Source organism: Hypomesus nipponensis, chromosome 1, assembly GCF_054491055.1.
Source record: "Hypomesus nipponensis isolate SF chromosome 1, ASM5449105v1, whole genome shotgun sequence".
NCBI classification, from domain to species: domain Eukaryota; kingdom Metazoa; phylum Chordata; class Actinopteri; order Osmeriformes; family Osmeridae; genus Hypomesus; species Hypomesus nipponensis.
In genome coordinates, this window is record NC_140361.1 from 18,795,493 (window position 1) to 18,811,333 (window position 15,841).

Here is a 15,841-nt window from a genome sequence, read left to right on the forward strand (position 1 = left end):
TCCGCTCCTCAACTAGCCATGACTATCACTGCACTTTTTTTCTAATTTGATTTTTGCCATACCCAGGATTCTTTGGGATTAAACTTGTCCCGTTTATAAACACAACCTTACATCAGGTTTCACTGTTGGTCAATCAGTTCACAAAAGGTACATGCGGGTATGACCTGCTGTTGTCCCATCTAATTTGGGTTTGTTAATTAGTAAATAAACCTTTAGTACTTCTGAATTAAACAGCACCCATTTGGCTAGTCTCTTTTTTTTCTGTATTTTGCATCAATATTTTTGGAATTGTAGAGATCCGTACTACCACTATCCCACAAATTGCCGTAGACATCGGCCAATAGAAACTGTGACGCTTGACGAGTGCTGAGTGAGAAAGCTGGCTTTATTTTTAAGATTGTAAAGTATTTGTCATATGTTACCTATGTTAAAAACACATATTTTTTTATCAGGAACACAGCCTAATATCGGCCCACCTTCAGTAGTTGAAATGAAAAAGATGTCCTTGTGTGTGAGTAAATATAATGTGTGTATGTCCAAGGTGACTGAGTTGGCCACAGTAAAGCGTCCCCAGGAGCGCGCGTACGCTCTGCAGCGCTGGCAGGAAGATGGTGGCATCATGATCATTGGGTATGAGATGTACCGTAACCTCACCCAGGGCAGAAACATCAAGAGCAAGAAGCTCAAAGAGACTTTCCAGAAGACCCTGGTCGACCCAGGTACAGGAAACACGCACACATGTGTATATATAAAGCCGAAATAAAGAAGGGCCTTCCCGAAAATAGTGGCTCAAGTCTGAAGTTTGAACTCTGTCATTGTATGCTTTATTATTAAGATTTCCTAAAGTGGAACAAAAGGGGCTTTCCCAAATAATGAAAAGCACCCATTGAAAGTTGGCAAGATAGTGCCCCCTTGCATAAACGAAGGTCCAATCTGTACAGAACCAGTCTGGTGTGCAAGACAACCCTGGCCTCAACCCCACAGAACACCTTTGGGATGTATTCTTGTGCTATCTACAAGCCACACCTAATAACCCATTAACTTAGCGCCGAACTTCACTCACATTCCTTAAGATTAATTAAAGGAAATTCTAGCATTTATTATATTATTTATATTATTATTATTATAAATAAATAATTGACTTATCTGAATATAAATATAATGATGAGTTCTATCTTGAGTATGAGTTCACTATTGGTATTACGTTATGCATATAGACAATGGGACATTCTTTAATCCTCCAGTTTCCACATAATTTTAGGCCAAATAGTGCGTATATAATGAATTCATACATACAAAGAATTCTGATCTTCATTATTGAACTCCAAATAAAGATGATATAAATCTCCTTGAATATGCCTCACCCATGTCTTTGTCCTGTTTCTTTGTCCTGTATGTGTGCGTGCCTGTGTGTATGCATCTGTGTGTGTTTGGCTTCCATTTTTTTAGGTCCTGATTTTGTGATCTGTGATGAAGGTCACATCCTGAAGAATGAGGCATCTGCTGTATCTAAAGCCATGAACTCCATTGCAACCAGAAGGAGAGTGGTGCTGACAGGAACACCCCTGCAGAACAATCTCATAGAGTGTAAGTGAGATGGCCCTCTTACTGACTCTAAAACTGCATACACAAGTTGAGACTTGACGTGAGACTTCAGCGTAGCCTCCACTTAAGTCAAAATTGATTCGAGTTTTGTATTGAATAGATCGTACTCACAGTTATCTCTTGTACATTCATTCGGAAATGAGGACCAATGAGCGCATCACTGCGGACTCCGCACCGATCCGCCTGTCGATCTCGCGCTCCATTCTTCCCTCACTCATGAACAAGACCCCAAGATACTTGAACTCCTCCGTTTGGGTCATGATCTCCTCCCCGACGGAGATTACACTCCACCCTTTTCCGGTCAATAACTATGGCCTCAGATTTGGAGGTGCTGATTCCCATCCCAGCCGCTTCGCATTCGGTTGCAAACCTCTTGAGTGAGAGCTGAAGGTCACGGCCCGATGAAGCCATCAGGACCACATCATCCGCAAAAAGCAGCGACCAAATCCTGAGGTCACCAAACCAGACCCCCTCAACGCCCTGGCTGCGCCTAGAAATTCTGTCCATATTTTCTGTTTTTTTTATCTGTCATATAGGGCTGCCGCGATTCGTCGACGTCGCTGAAAATACGTCAACATCAATATTTTAAATCAACGCATCTTAAAAAAAAAAAATGTAAAAAAATACAAAAAACGCTTCAATTCATTATCCACCTTATTCTCAGGGGGTCTACTGTAGAAGTGATTATGGGTGCAACTTCCGGTGAGTAGCGGAAGTTGCGGTTTGCTATACGTTAGTCCCAGCCAGCCGTCAACAGTGATTCTTTCTAAAGTAGTTTCAACTATAATTTTACTAAAACTGGTTTGTTTTTAAACATATGTTGTCATTTGATTGTTATTATTATTGTTATAAAATGTAATTGCGGAGCTCTGGTAGGCTACCTGTTGTGCTGTTCGCGGCTTTACTACAGCTAACAACCAGATTTAGCTAAATCTGTAGCTTCCACGACAGTGTGTTGAACACACACCCACAACAAAAAGGGATTATTGTTGTGACAAACGGTAGTTTCCATCGCCTGCCAACAGATGAGTACTACAACAGAATGTAGCTGAAAAACCTAGCCTTGAAGAGACCACCCAAAACACTATCGTATGTGTACTCATTTCATTTTGTGGACAAAAAGCTGACGAAGGAAATCCGCATCCTACTTTGTGTTTGGGCTACGAAAGACCTCCACAGGTTTAGTTGCAGTACTGCCAGTAAAGGTGGGATGCAAGTGTTCATATAGGATTTTTTGTGGGTTAGTAGTGTCCTCGTCCAGCAACACATGAGCACCCAGTCGTTTCTATTTCACCTGACGATTAAACTAAAACCCAGGACCGGTAATGTGGGACTTTGAGGCTCTGACTAGGCTCTATGTCTGCTTTAAGGTAGACAAGGTTGTGTCCCACCTCCTTTATTAAAACTCGACCAACTTTATTGCGGTGGAGGTAGCTAGCTACTGATTAGACTCTGAGCTTTTCAGGTTATTCATTGCTTTACCCGCCGTCCGTAGCAACAGAGTTGCTAAAGTAGCTAACTTTGCTAGTTTACGTTATTTGAGGCCTTTTTTTCAGGTCGGCCTCCCATCCCTCGATAGTAGAAGGCAGAGGTATGATCAAATTGTCCAGATTCAGGTGTAACAGGCTGTGTTCCCACATGTTTTATTTCGCATCAGAATTAGCTTACCGCAATGACTGTTTGAGCATTACCATGACAATCGCCGGCTCCGGAAGTTTCCTTTCTCTTGCTTTTTAGCTAACTTGTTAACCGTAACCATGTAACCATGACGCGTTGCTAGGACAATGGAGGCGTATGAAGTGATTTAAAGACGTTAGCCCTAACGTCCGGCTCTAGTGTGTGGTAAATGTACACTACCTGGTTCTTAGATAATTGGCGAGTATTACTATCGAATCATTACCGAATTGGCATAAGCACCAGCCCAGAACCAGCACCTTGGAATTTTCGGTTTAAAAGGGGTGTGTGTTTGTGTATGTTGGGATATGTTATGTACCTTATCTAAATATTTTAATTAACGTTGGAGTTAATAGTTTAAACCTACAGTTTTGCACTTTAATTTGTAAGCCTTTGTTTGTTTGTCAATGACATATACAGTTTGTTGTTTTCAAAATAAAATGAACTGAAATGGTCCAAAAATTCTATATATTTTATTGATTTTTTAAATATTATTAATCGTTTCGATTAATCGACTAATTGGGGAAAAAATAGTCTACAGATTAATCGATAGAAAAATAGTCGTTAGTGGCAGCCCTACTGTCATACTGAAAGACGTTACATGATGTTTGAGATGGTGGGCACATGTCTTAACTCGTGTGCCCACCATGTCCATATGTACATAACATAAGCCATTGGATGTTATGTACATAGTTTAGGATAGCTATGCAGTATACTATGTAGTTTTAACGTTAGCCCATCCTACCTTGGTTAGAAGGTAAACTCATGTTCATCTTGTTAGCTGAATGGCTTAATTGCACTTTAAGTTGTGCTATGCTCGATTGCACATGTTTTGTATGTCTTTTTTTTTTTTTTGCTAATTTTCAAGTATTTTAATAAAGAAGTTCATGTTTCAAGTTCAAGTGCATGGAATCTTAGAAAATCCTTTATTTATTTTTTACTGTGGTATTGAAATTGTCATCGAGAATTTTGTTATTTTACTGGTATTGGCACCGACCACTTAATTTTTGGTATCATTACACCTCTAGTAGTGACCAAAAGAACGAGATTGCGAATACAAGCAGCCGAAATTAGCTTTCTCCGCAGGGTGTCAGGGCTCTCCCTTAGAGATAAGGTGAGAAGCGGTCATCCGGGAGGGGTTCAGAGTAGAACTGCTGCTCCTATGGGTTGAGAGGGGCCAGTTGAGGTGGCTCGGGCATCTGATAAGGATGCTTCCTGGACGCCTCCCTGGTGAGGTGTTCTGGGCACGTTCCTCTGGGAAGAGGCCCCGAGGAAGACCCAGGACAAGCTGGAGGGACTATGTCTCTCGGCTGGCCTGTAAACGCCTTGGGGTCCCCCAGGAAGAGCTAGTGGAATTGGCCGAGGAGAGGGAAGTCTGGGCCTCCCTTCTTAGGTTGCTGCCCCCGCGACCCAACCCCCGGAAAAGCGCCAAATGAAGGATGGATGGATGGAAAAAAATTAAACTATACTAAAAGAATATGTTTAAGTGACAGTGTATGAGGTAAAGTGACAGTTAAGTGTCAGTTTGGGGCCTTGTTAATAAGGCTGATAGCGGAAGGAAAGAAACTGTTCTTGTGGTGTGAGGTTTTGGTCCTGACGGACAGCAGCCTCCTGCCGGAGGAGACTGGTTGAAAAGGAGTGTCCAGGGTGGGAGGAATATGCCACAATCTTCCTCGCATCAGGGTCCTCGAGGTGTGAAGGATTTCGAGGGTAGGCAGATTGCAGCCAATCACCTTATCAGCAGTGCGGATGATATGCTGCAGTCTGCTCTTGTCCTCGGCAGTGGCAGCAGCGTACCAGATGTGTGTTTAACTTACTCCTCTCCATTTTCTCTCCAGACCACTGCATGGTGACCTTTATAAAGGAGAATCTGCTGGGCTCGGTGAAAGAGTTCCGAAACCGCTTCATCAACCCCATCCAGAACGGCCAGTGTGCGGACTCAACCCCCCAGGACGTCCGTGTCATGAAAAAAAGGGCACATATCCTGTATGAGATGTTGGCAGGGTGTGTCCAGGTAAAGTCCATGAGTTGAGCTACAAAGAATGTTTTCCTTGTTTCTGAAATTTAGTTTTATTTATTTATTATAATTTGTTACTGTTAAAAGTTCAGAAAATAAAATTTTCTGTGCTGTGCTTTCAGAGAAGAGACTACACAGCACTGACCAAGTTCTTGCCTCCTAAGCATGAATATGTGCTGGCCATCAGGGTGACCCCCATCCAGTGCAAACTCTACAGATACTACCTGGAGCACTTCACTGGTAGGATCATCAACCTACATATGCAGTCGTTTCTTGTGGGGGAGGGGTCATTTCCCCTGAGCCGAATTGGTTTACTACAGGGCAACCACTTCCATGCCGCAAAACATACAGACAGTCACACCCTGCCCCTGCTTCACCACACACTACTGTGACCAAGTAGGAGACCGCCCTAATCTGGATGAGATGAGTAAAGGGTAGTGTTGGACACACACACATTGTTGGACAGACATTGTGCCTCTTCCTTTACATACTCAACCTCTGTGGCATTGTGTGTGTAGGTGTGGGAAATGCTTTGGAGGGAGGACGAGGCCGGGCCGGGACCAAGCTTTTCCAGGACTTCCAGATGCTCAGCAGAATCTGGACTCATCCTTGGTGCCTTCAGCTAGACTATATCAGCAAGGAAAACAAGGTGAATCCATCACTCACACACATGCACATTCACATATCCTTCCATGATCACACAGAGTAACCACACTGTAAGCACAATTTCCCCTCATTCAATTCTGCAAACCATACTTCTCACAGTATATATGACTATATGTGTGTGTCCCCTAGGGATACTTTGATGAGGACAGCATGGACGAGTTTATCGCTTCAGAGACAGAAGAATCCTCCATGAGTCTAAGCTCAGAGGATGAGAAGGTTAAAAGGTAATGCAACATGAGGTGATGAAGGTGACTTCTAAGATGGTGGGGTGAGGGGGGACCAATAACATTTTGAGTTATTGTGGCGCAAAAAAAAATCCTCCAAAATATTGCGAACCACTGAAAAATGTATATTCTTCTCAAATTGTCATTGTATAGAAAAATCCAAGCTGCAGACTTGCCAATGGGATACCAAATCTAAAATGCAATACCACCAAGATCCACAAGGGCCTTTGCTTCAAGCCAAGGAGTGATGGGTGGGGGCTTGGTCAGCCCACCCATTCCAGAAAGCCTTGTATCTTTGTGTGTCAGGGCGTGGCCTGTAGGGCCACTTATGGGTAATGGTGGCCCATTTGTGGTGTGGTAGTTACTCTTGGCCAAAACTATTAATGTTTCAGGATTTTGAGAACTTTTTACCATTGCATACAAAATCAGAAATGCAATGAAACCAAGGTCCTCAAGGGCCTATGCTAAGAACCAAGGAGTAAGTGGGGGCTTGGTCAGCCCACAATTTCCTGAAATGTTGTGTGTGCGTCTCACCAAGCTTGCGCTTGTGTTAAGGGGCCAGAATGTGTGTGTGTGAGAATTTGGAGCACGCGCGCTGAGGAGCAAAGGGACTTTTGTAGGTGGTGAATTGAAAGGCCAGAGACGCTTGGTGTTTGTCCCTGGCTTGGGAACCACAATTCACTTTTGGTTAGAATTCTCAGGGAGATAATTGACTCCTTAATATCTGACTCCAATTTTAGACATGTGAACAAGTGCGTTACCTGTAACCTTGAGCACTAAACAGTTAATGACATGAGACACTGACGTAGGTAAAAATCGTCTGCTTGATCAGAGCACCAACCCTAAAGTATGCGTGTTCACTAATCAGTCGTTTATCTCTACTATAATATGGATTTAACCATAGTTGACCTGTAAGATATGCAATCGATCACTCAGAGGCTCCGGTAAATTCCTTGCGTGGAGATCCACTGTAAGTGACACAGAGGCCTTAAGTTAAAACCTACTCCAAAAGTCTATGTTTATAATCAGTTAGCCGCATAAACCAGACTAGATCCAAGTTTTCACCGCCATAGCTTGATAGATACATTTCAAGGAGAACAAGTAACTTCAAAAGGCACACATTAATAGTTTATTATCTAAATAGTGAGATAATCAATACAATGAAATGAAATATTATCAAATACAAAACATACCTTCAGAGCAATGGTTAACAAAGATATTCACAATGAAGACTAGGCACCCAACGCACCGGAGCTGTATCGTAAACAGAACTCAAGGTGATTGGTAAAAACTTCTTCCTATATACACCCACGCCTGTCTAAAATGGGGACACCGGTCATATGACTGAAAAGTTGTCTAATGCATACAAATTCAAATTGGATCATTAATCCTGGCTGCAGTAGATCAAGTGGTGCCCTTGCAAGACAAGGGAATATGTTAAACACATGTTGGTCAGCTGCAGGCACAAACTCTGTAATCCCTGTACAAGTACATGTTACAGTATTAAAATATTTTTTGAATGTAATACATAAAATAAGAAACAAAAGCATATCAAATATGACATTAAAAGCTGTTTAGAACGATATTTACAAGAGCACAACTTTTATTGATCATTTCAGAGTCTTCCTATGTCCACCTTCCTCTTCAACTGTTGAGATCACCTCTCGAGAGGTGTGTCATTAAGGTGCGATTGTCATTTTAGCATTCATGCAAATCAACGACTGTCCCAGAAGAGTGTCTGGGTGACCAGTGACAAAGGGGCTGCCAAAACCACCCTAGACTTTTCATTAGGAAAAAGCCCTTGCAATTAGCCAAGCATGCATATTTCAAATATTCACAATGAATCTACTTTTCATCTTACAACTATTTCTTAGATTTGTGTACTAAACACTCTCAAGAGTCTTCATATGAACTTGTGATTGGATCAGTGTATCACTTTTTTGACCGGCGGATGTGTAAAGCATTATTTTAGCGTTAGCGATAAATTCAATTTGCTTTATATTGATCATTTTTGGAGGTATGAAGTTGCCTTTGCAGATGGTAACATGTTGTAGTGTCTTGCTCGTGACATACCAAGTTTGGTATTGATATCTCAAAGATTTGAAATTCTGAGATTTGATCCAACTTCCTGTTTGGTTGCTTTGTTGCTGATTTTGATTGGCTATACCGAACGCTTTTGTAACGGTTTTGAAAATCTAATATATAAATAATCCCTGATTGATGGTTGCTCTGACGATGATGTGTACTAATTCCGGGGAGGATTGTAAACAAATTGGAGGAGTAGGCTTTCGAAGGTTTTCAATAAAACTGGAAATGGCGGAAAATCTATATAACCGGAAATTGATGTCATGGGGGTGTTGAACTTGTCTTGATCCAGGGAATCCATCGGAACCTCATTTTTGAAAGTTACGTGTGTAAACGCAATTCCAACTTTGACTCGTTAGTAGCTCCAGTGCTCCAACGGGAGACATGAAACTTGGTGAATATAAAGAGGGGACTGTGCTTAATGTGTGTCAAATTTCACAACTTTTTACCATACGGTTCTAGGGGCTGCCATAGACTCCAATAGGAGAAGATGATTAATAATAAGAAAAGGTAGAAACTCTTAAATGGCTTTGCAGCTTTGCTGCTTAGCCACCAATAATAAGAAAAGGTAGAACCACTTAATAAGAAGTGAAGGTAGAAACACAATAGGTGGCTTCGCAGCTTCGCTACTTGGCACCAATTAGAAAAGGTAAAACACAATAGGTGGCTTTGCTGCTTAGCCACCAATAACTAGAGTGGGTACAATTTCTGGGGACATTGTGGGTGTACTTGCATCGGTTGCAGATTTTTTCAGACATTTTACAACTGAGATTTCTGTAAATTTTATATAAAAATGCATAATTATTATTTATAAAGATTACATAGATTTAAAAGCTGTATAAATGAGCATTGCTGCTATTCATTTATACTTCAAAATATTAAGAGTGAAGTGTAGTATTAAACAGTTATTTTCTCATTTCGCCTGCAAGAGGGAATGGTAATAGGCTATGGCAGCCTCACATAGTTGAAAAGTTACTTCCAAGCGAAGAAATTGGGAAATCCTGTATAAAAAAGGTCCTAACCAAAATGACTTAAACGTCCTTAAAGTTGTACCCTTCTAGTGGTATTTTTTAGTATTTACTCATATTGCATTTATTTATACATAAAGAACCTCCTTTGAAATAAGTTTATTCCAACTACGTTATCACCTGCAGTATCTCAAATGCAATCGCGATTCAAACAGCACCATCTGCAAACTGAAATTATGCCCCCCAAAACATAAATAAGCTTGACATTTATTTAGGGGAAAATGGCTCATTCAAAACCAGTTTACTGGAAGCGGTCATTGTCAGTAAGAATGCAAAATGCAACCATTTGGTCGCAGTCTAGAGCCCGGCGTGGAGAAGCCAGCTGTGCTCCGTGCTTGCTTGCGGGTGTGAAGTGCGTGACCGCGTTTTGTATGGCCGTATTTCTGATACTGTGGCGGCAAAAATATTGCCGTGGCGGGTAATTTGTACCTGTCCTAGAAAACGCAAAAAAAAAGGAAATCTTAGTGTGTGTCTCAATCTGTGTAAACCCTTGAACAAAAACATGCACAATGGACTAGATCTGAAATACATTACACTAACATCCCTCGTTTCACTTGTGCTCTCTTTTTCCCATTTCCTACTTTACTCTTCCTCTTGCAGGAAGAAGAAAAGAGGTAAGGGGAGAAAGGGATCTGAGGAGTCTGACAGCGATGACCTGGAGGTGATAAAGGAATGGAACACAAGCTCCCGAGGGGGGAACCCAGAGAGCCGCAACCGAGCCGAGCCTGTGGAGGAAGGTAGATCTAGAACTACTAAAACAGCTCTGGATCGAGCTCTCTTCTGACTGTAAAAGTGAAGCAGCTGTTATTCAAGACCAGACAGGATATAGTACTGCTGGGGTTTGCCGTGACCCTCCCTGTATATTATATAAATGGCAGCCACTGCCGATCTTGTCACCCTTCTGACCTGTGACTGATCCTATTCCCTAGCACGCCCAAGCTCCAGTGGGGGTCCCAGTAGCCCCTCCCCTGACTGGCACAAGGAGTTTGTGACAGAGGCAGATTCTGAGATTCTGGAACACTCTGGAAAAATGGTGCTGCTCTTTGAGATCCTACGCATGGCAGAGGAGGTGGATGACAAAGTGTAAGACAACTCTGCAAAGATTAATTTTAATTATATTTTTAATCACACTGGAACCAAAATATACTATTGTGATTATGGAGGGTATAGTTCATCAGGGTAGCCATGTCTGACTATTTGATGAAGGGAAGATGACTGGTGGAGATATTTACCCTCTACTACCTATTTTCTCCTCCTATTTTCCTCCCCTTCTCTATCATCCTTATGTTCCTCAATCCTCTTCCTCAAGTTTGGTTTTCAGCCAGTCTCTCATCTCTCTGGACTTGATCGAGGACTTCCTTGAACTGGCAGGAAGGGCTAAGGAGGAGGGAAAGTCCTCTCCTTACAAAGGTAGGATCATGTCCATGCAGATATTGTGTATGATCATGTAGGCGTTATAAAAAGGATGTGCTTTCAGATTAATATGCCTAGTTAGTAAATTACACACAGCCGTTTACCAATTGCAATAGAAACCTGCATTTCCTTGCAAACTTGCAGCCTTGATGAGCAAAATAAAACGTCTCTCTTCTGTTTTATTTATTGTGCAATGATGAAATTAAGACAACATAACAGCCCACAGAGAGTCATTCAATCCAAGTTAAGATATTTTAAGGGCTTTTTACATGCTTTATGGAGATAACTAATACCGATTTGTTGGAAGGTACCTTATTCATTCAAACGTATTTACTAGTGCTGTCAGTTTAACGCGTTATTAACGGCGTTAACGCAAAGTAACTTTGTAGTTTTTTTCACATGCTGTTGCAACAACTGCCAACATTAGAAAAACTAAAACACCACACCGGATCTAGCTAGACCGGAAACAAAACAACAGGCACGCCACACACACTTGTTTGGCTTGCGAGCCAGCTAAAGAGTAGTAGCAGAGCCCGTTTACGGATATTAGATATTCTCTGGTAGTAGGCTAACGTTACGTTTTGAGTGGATGGTGAGCGCGAGACGCCGAAATGGATGCCAATAAGATTCTGAATGGAAAGTTTACTTTTAAAAAGTTGCCAAATGGTTCCATTGACAAGACCAAAGTGATCTGTGTGTTTTGTCGTTGTAAACTGAGCTGTCATTGTAGCACGTCCAGTCTGAAATACCACTTGATGGCCAAGCACACAGCTGATGCGATTCATGCGAATTCTCCATCCCCTCTTCAAAGCCAGGCTATTGCAATGTTGTTTACAAAAAAATATATTTGCACGAAGCAATCCGAACCACTTTTTCATGTTGATAAGAGCATTCAAATTTGAAAAAAGAATGGGACAAAAAGAAATCAAGGGACATTTAGAATAGATAAAAATGTGCGATTAGTTGTGATTAATCGCAAGTTAACTATGACATTAATGCGATTAATCGCAATTAAATATTTTAATCATTTGACAGCACTAGTATTTACATCAATTGGAATTGCAAACCTAAACTTTACTTGTGTTTGCATTTGCAAACTTCTGACTTTGTTTATGATATCAAAATTGTATGCTAGACTTCACTCCATTTAGATACAATAGTTACTGAAGACATTTTGCTTCTTAAAAAAGAAGGTATGCACACAGTTTTTACAGTTTTCACAAATCAGACACTGCAATGTATTAAAACAAGCAACAAACGCTTATGCTCAGAAGGACAAAAGGATAATTGGTGTGGAGGTCAGAAAGTACCACCAGTAAGAACAGGCTTAAACATGTTGTAACATGTACACCCAGCATTTAACAAGATTGCTGACTTGGCCAGTCACAATGTTAGAAGCAGCTTTTTTTCAGTCAGTTTTACTGTACATTTACTTTAGAAGAAAGTGTGAACTGTCCTTGCTGAAAGAAAAGGAAATCCTCCTATCTAATGAACACCATAAACCCTACATATTGTAATCAGTCACTTATGAGATATTGGAATCTCACAAAAATAATAATAAATATAGCTGCAAGCAGTGATGCGGGTTCCTCCGCAAAATATTATAAACATGTACACTGTAGAAGATCGAGAGTTGGACAACAAAAGAGAAAAACTACTTCATGTTTGGCCAACAACAATCTGAATGGGGATTTGAACTCATGAGCATAAGGTTACAAGTGAGTCTCTCTATCCTCTCTGCTACACAACAACTGTGGAGATTGTATGAATAGAAAGGGCAGAGTATGAGCTTTGGTCTGCTTTGGGACAAAGGTTAACAAACGGTTGACATTTCAAGGTGAAATTGCATGAAATTGTACGTGGTATTTCAGAATGATGTCATCCTGTTTAACTTAACAGAATCAAAATGATGACAGGCCAAAAGATAATGGCTGGATTCCAACCTACTACCTTATACTTTACAGGTCACCATCCCAGCCCATTGAGCCATTCTCAGTGTTGAATAGTGTCATGTTCAGGAACTGTATTAAAAAGTAAGCTGTTTCTCCTGTGGTAAGCGTTGTTAGATTCAGCCAAAGTTAAGTTTAAACTGCTTATACATTTCCTATGAAAATGGGACAACGGGATGACTGGGTTGCAACTGTAAAGAATAACTTGTAGTTGGAAGGGAATTTCAAATCATGCCTAGCATCAGTGGGGATGTGTCCTGGCTTAGGTTACTGAAATGAATTTGTGCAACAGACAAGGGATCCACCTGAACAATCAATTTACTTCATTAGAGATAACCATTAGCGTTATCTCTACCATGCGAAGACTACAAGTAGCTAGCTACTGTGGTGAACCTGGCTTGTTTTGTGGTGGTTTACACAGTCTCGCTAAACAGATGATTGGAGTGTTGTGATGGGCTCAAATAAACATGCATTGCTATGTTTTACAACCGGAGGATTGATCGGAAGACTAGAAACCGTTTTGTCAGAATAAAAAATTTAAAACTATGCATCTGACTGGTTTTGAACCTACAAGCCTTTGCTTACCAGCACAACATCTCAGCCAATTGAGCAATTCCCAGACGTGGATTACACAAAGTTCAGTAACTGGATAATAAAAAAAGCTGTTTCTCCAATGGCGAGCATTGTACGATTTGGTCCAAGTTCAAACAGCTGTAATTCAGTCATATTTTGACATATCATAAGTGAGTAATAATAATAATAAGTGAAAACTTTGCATGGTACTCCAGAGTCATGTCTCCTTAAAGCCTATTAGGTTTGAACCATCCTTCAAAAATACATTTGATTTAGTGACACAAACATATTCAGGCAATGTGGACATTTACATAAATACACCCCTTTCAGCCATTTTGTACTTGATTCAATTGCCTTAAGTAACATTTTTAAATACGTCAATGATACATATCTGTACAAAATGTCAAGTCAATTAGACCTTTGGTTGAAAAGAAAGGAATTTTGAATGTTTTCCAAAATTATCACTGTACAGGAAAATCCATCATGGCGGACCTTATGGGTCCTTGAGGCTTTTTGTTCTTCATGAAAAATTTATGACCGGGGACCTTTTGAGATATTGGGGTGCAAGGAGAAGAAAAATAATAATAAGAATACCAACAATAACAATAGGTTCTCTCCTACCGGAGGAACCCTAATAAATATAGCCGCATGCAGCGATGCGGGTTTCTCTGCAAAATGGCAAAATATTATAAAAATGTACATTATAGAAGATCTAGAGTTGGACAACGAGAGCAAAACTACTTCATGTTTTGCCATCAACAATAGGCTGAATGGAGATTTGAACTCATGAGAATAAGGTTACAAGTCAATCTCTCTATCCTCTCTGCTATACACCAACTGTTGAGATTTTATGAATAGAAAGGACAGAGTATTAACTTTGGGCAGCTTTGGGACAACGGTTGACATTTGAAGGTGGAATTGCATGAAATTGCGCATGGTACTTCAGAATGATGTAATCTTGAAGCCAATAAGGTTTTTTCAGGCATTTTGGAGTAATGGGGTGCTGGGGAAATCACGTAGACTTTGGGCGTGGCTTATAGGACTTCTTATACATGGGCCAATAAGGTTTGAAAAACCATCGGTCAAAATTATATTTGATTTATTGACACAAAGATATTAAGGCAATGTGGACATTTACATAAATACATCCCTTCCAGAAATGTTGTATTGCATGTATTCTACACATCTGTATCACATTTCAAGTCGATTTGGATCTATGGTTCATGAGGAATATGCTTTTGAAGGTTGTACCAATTTTGGACAGTACAGCAAAAACTATCATGGCGTACCTTATGGGTCCTTGAGGCTTTTTTGTTCCCCTTGAGAAATAAGGTATGTATACCAATTTTCAAGCATTTTGGAGTATTGGGGTGCTGGGGAAATCACATAGACTTTGGGCATGGCTTATAGCGCCACCTATGGGTGTACATGGGCCATTAGCAGTCTGGGAGTTGTGAGTGACCTGTTGTATCATTTTGCTAAATTAGGAAAAAATCGGGTTAAGGACTTTTTGAGCTATTAAGCCATTTCATGAAGAAGAACAAAAATAATACTAACAAAAACAATATAGCGTCAAGCAGCAATGACGGATTTCTCCAAAACATTGCAAACCATATAAAAAATGTTTAAGTTGCCTTTGCACATTGTAACATTTGTAGTGTCTTCCTCGTAGTGTTGAGGAGTAACGGAATACATGTACCGGCGTCAAGTTTTTTGGACCTCTTTAGAACAGGACCCTATACCAAATTTGGTGTCAATGCAATAAAGAGTGCTGAGATATGACCTCACTTCTTTTATGGTGGCTTGGTTGACGACTTTGATTGGCTGTTCCTCATGGCCTATACTTTCAATGTTAGAATTTGGCGAACTCAGTACTATTGTATACAAAATTGGAAATGCAATACCACCAATTTGGGATGGGGCTTAACAGAAGTTTACATGTTCGACTATTAATGACGTTATTGAACAATAATCGATTATTTGCTAAGGCATGACGTCACTCCCCCTACGCATTAAGGTCAAACACGCACACAACAGGACTGATATTTCTCAAAAATAGCTTTATTAAGGAAATAGGGCATTTTGTAGTCAACTTTATTTTTCACAGCGCATTATACCATCAGACGGATTTTAACAGGTGGCGATTACAACACATCACTGCCTGGCTACAGCATAGACCTTTGAAAAATGAATAAATAAGAATAACATTTGCAAATACTTTTCAAAATAAACACCAAGGTCCAATGCTAAAAACCAAGGAGTGTGGGTGGGGGCATGGTCAGCCCACCCTTTTCAAAAAAAGCTTGGATGTGTGTGCGTCTTACCAAGCTTGCGTGTGTGTCAAGGGACCAGAATGTGTGTGTGAGAATTTGGAGCGTGCGCTGAGGAGCAGAGGGAGAGAGGATTTGGGGAAAAAGCCCTAGCAATTAGCCAAGCATGCATATTTCAAATATTCACAATAAATCTACTTTTCATCTTACATTCAACTATTTCTCAGATTTGTGTACAAAACGTCAAGAGTTTTCATATTAACTTGTGATTGAAGTCAGTATCAGTTTTTGACCGTTGGATGTGTTAACCATTATTTTAGCATTAGCAATAAATTTG

General features: G+C 40.5%; 1 protein-coding gene across 3 annotated transcripts in view; it reads left to right on the forward strand.

Moving 5' to 3' along the window:
* Window positions 1-15,841, forward strand: part of LOC146302885 (transcriptional regulator ATRX-like) — a 97,514-nt gene that overhangs the window by 34,389 nt on the left and 47,284 nt on the right. For all 3 annotated transcript variants that reach the window (XM_084697389.1, XM_084697390.1, XM_084697391.1), the window contains exons 17-25: window positions 542-719; window positions 1,450-1,587; window positions 5,118-5,293; window positions 5,419-5,536; window positions 5,815-5,945; window positions 6,092-6,186; window positions 9,900-10,036; window positions 10,229-10,382; window positions 10,609-10,709. In XM_084697389.1, coding sequence (XP_084553515.1) covers window positions 542-719; window positions 1,450-1,587; window positions 5,118-5,293; window positions 5,419-5,536; window positions 5,815-5,945; window positions 6,092-6,186; window positions 9,900-10,036; window positions 10,229-10,382; window positions 10,609-10,709 — 1,228 coding nt within the window. The remainder of the gene's footprint in view (window positions 1-541; window positions 720-1,449; window positions 1,588-5,117; window positions 5,294-5,418; window positions 5,537-5,814; window positions 5,946-6,091; window positions 6,187-9,899; window positions 10,037-10,228; window positions 10,383-10,608; window positions 10,710-15,841) is intronic.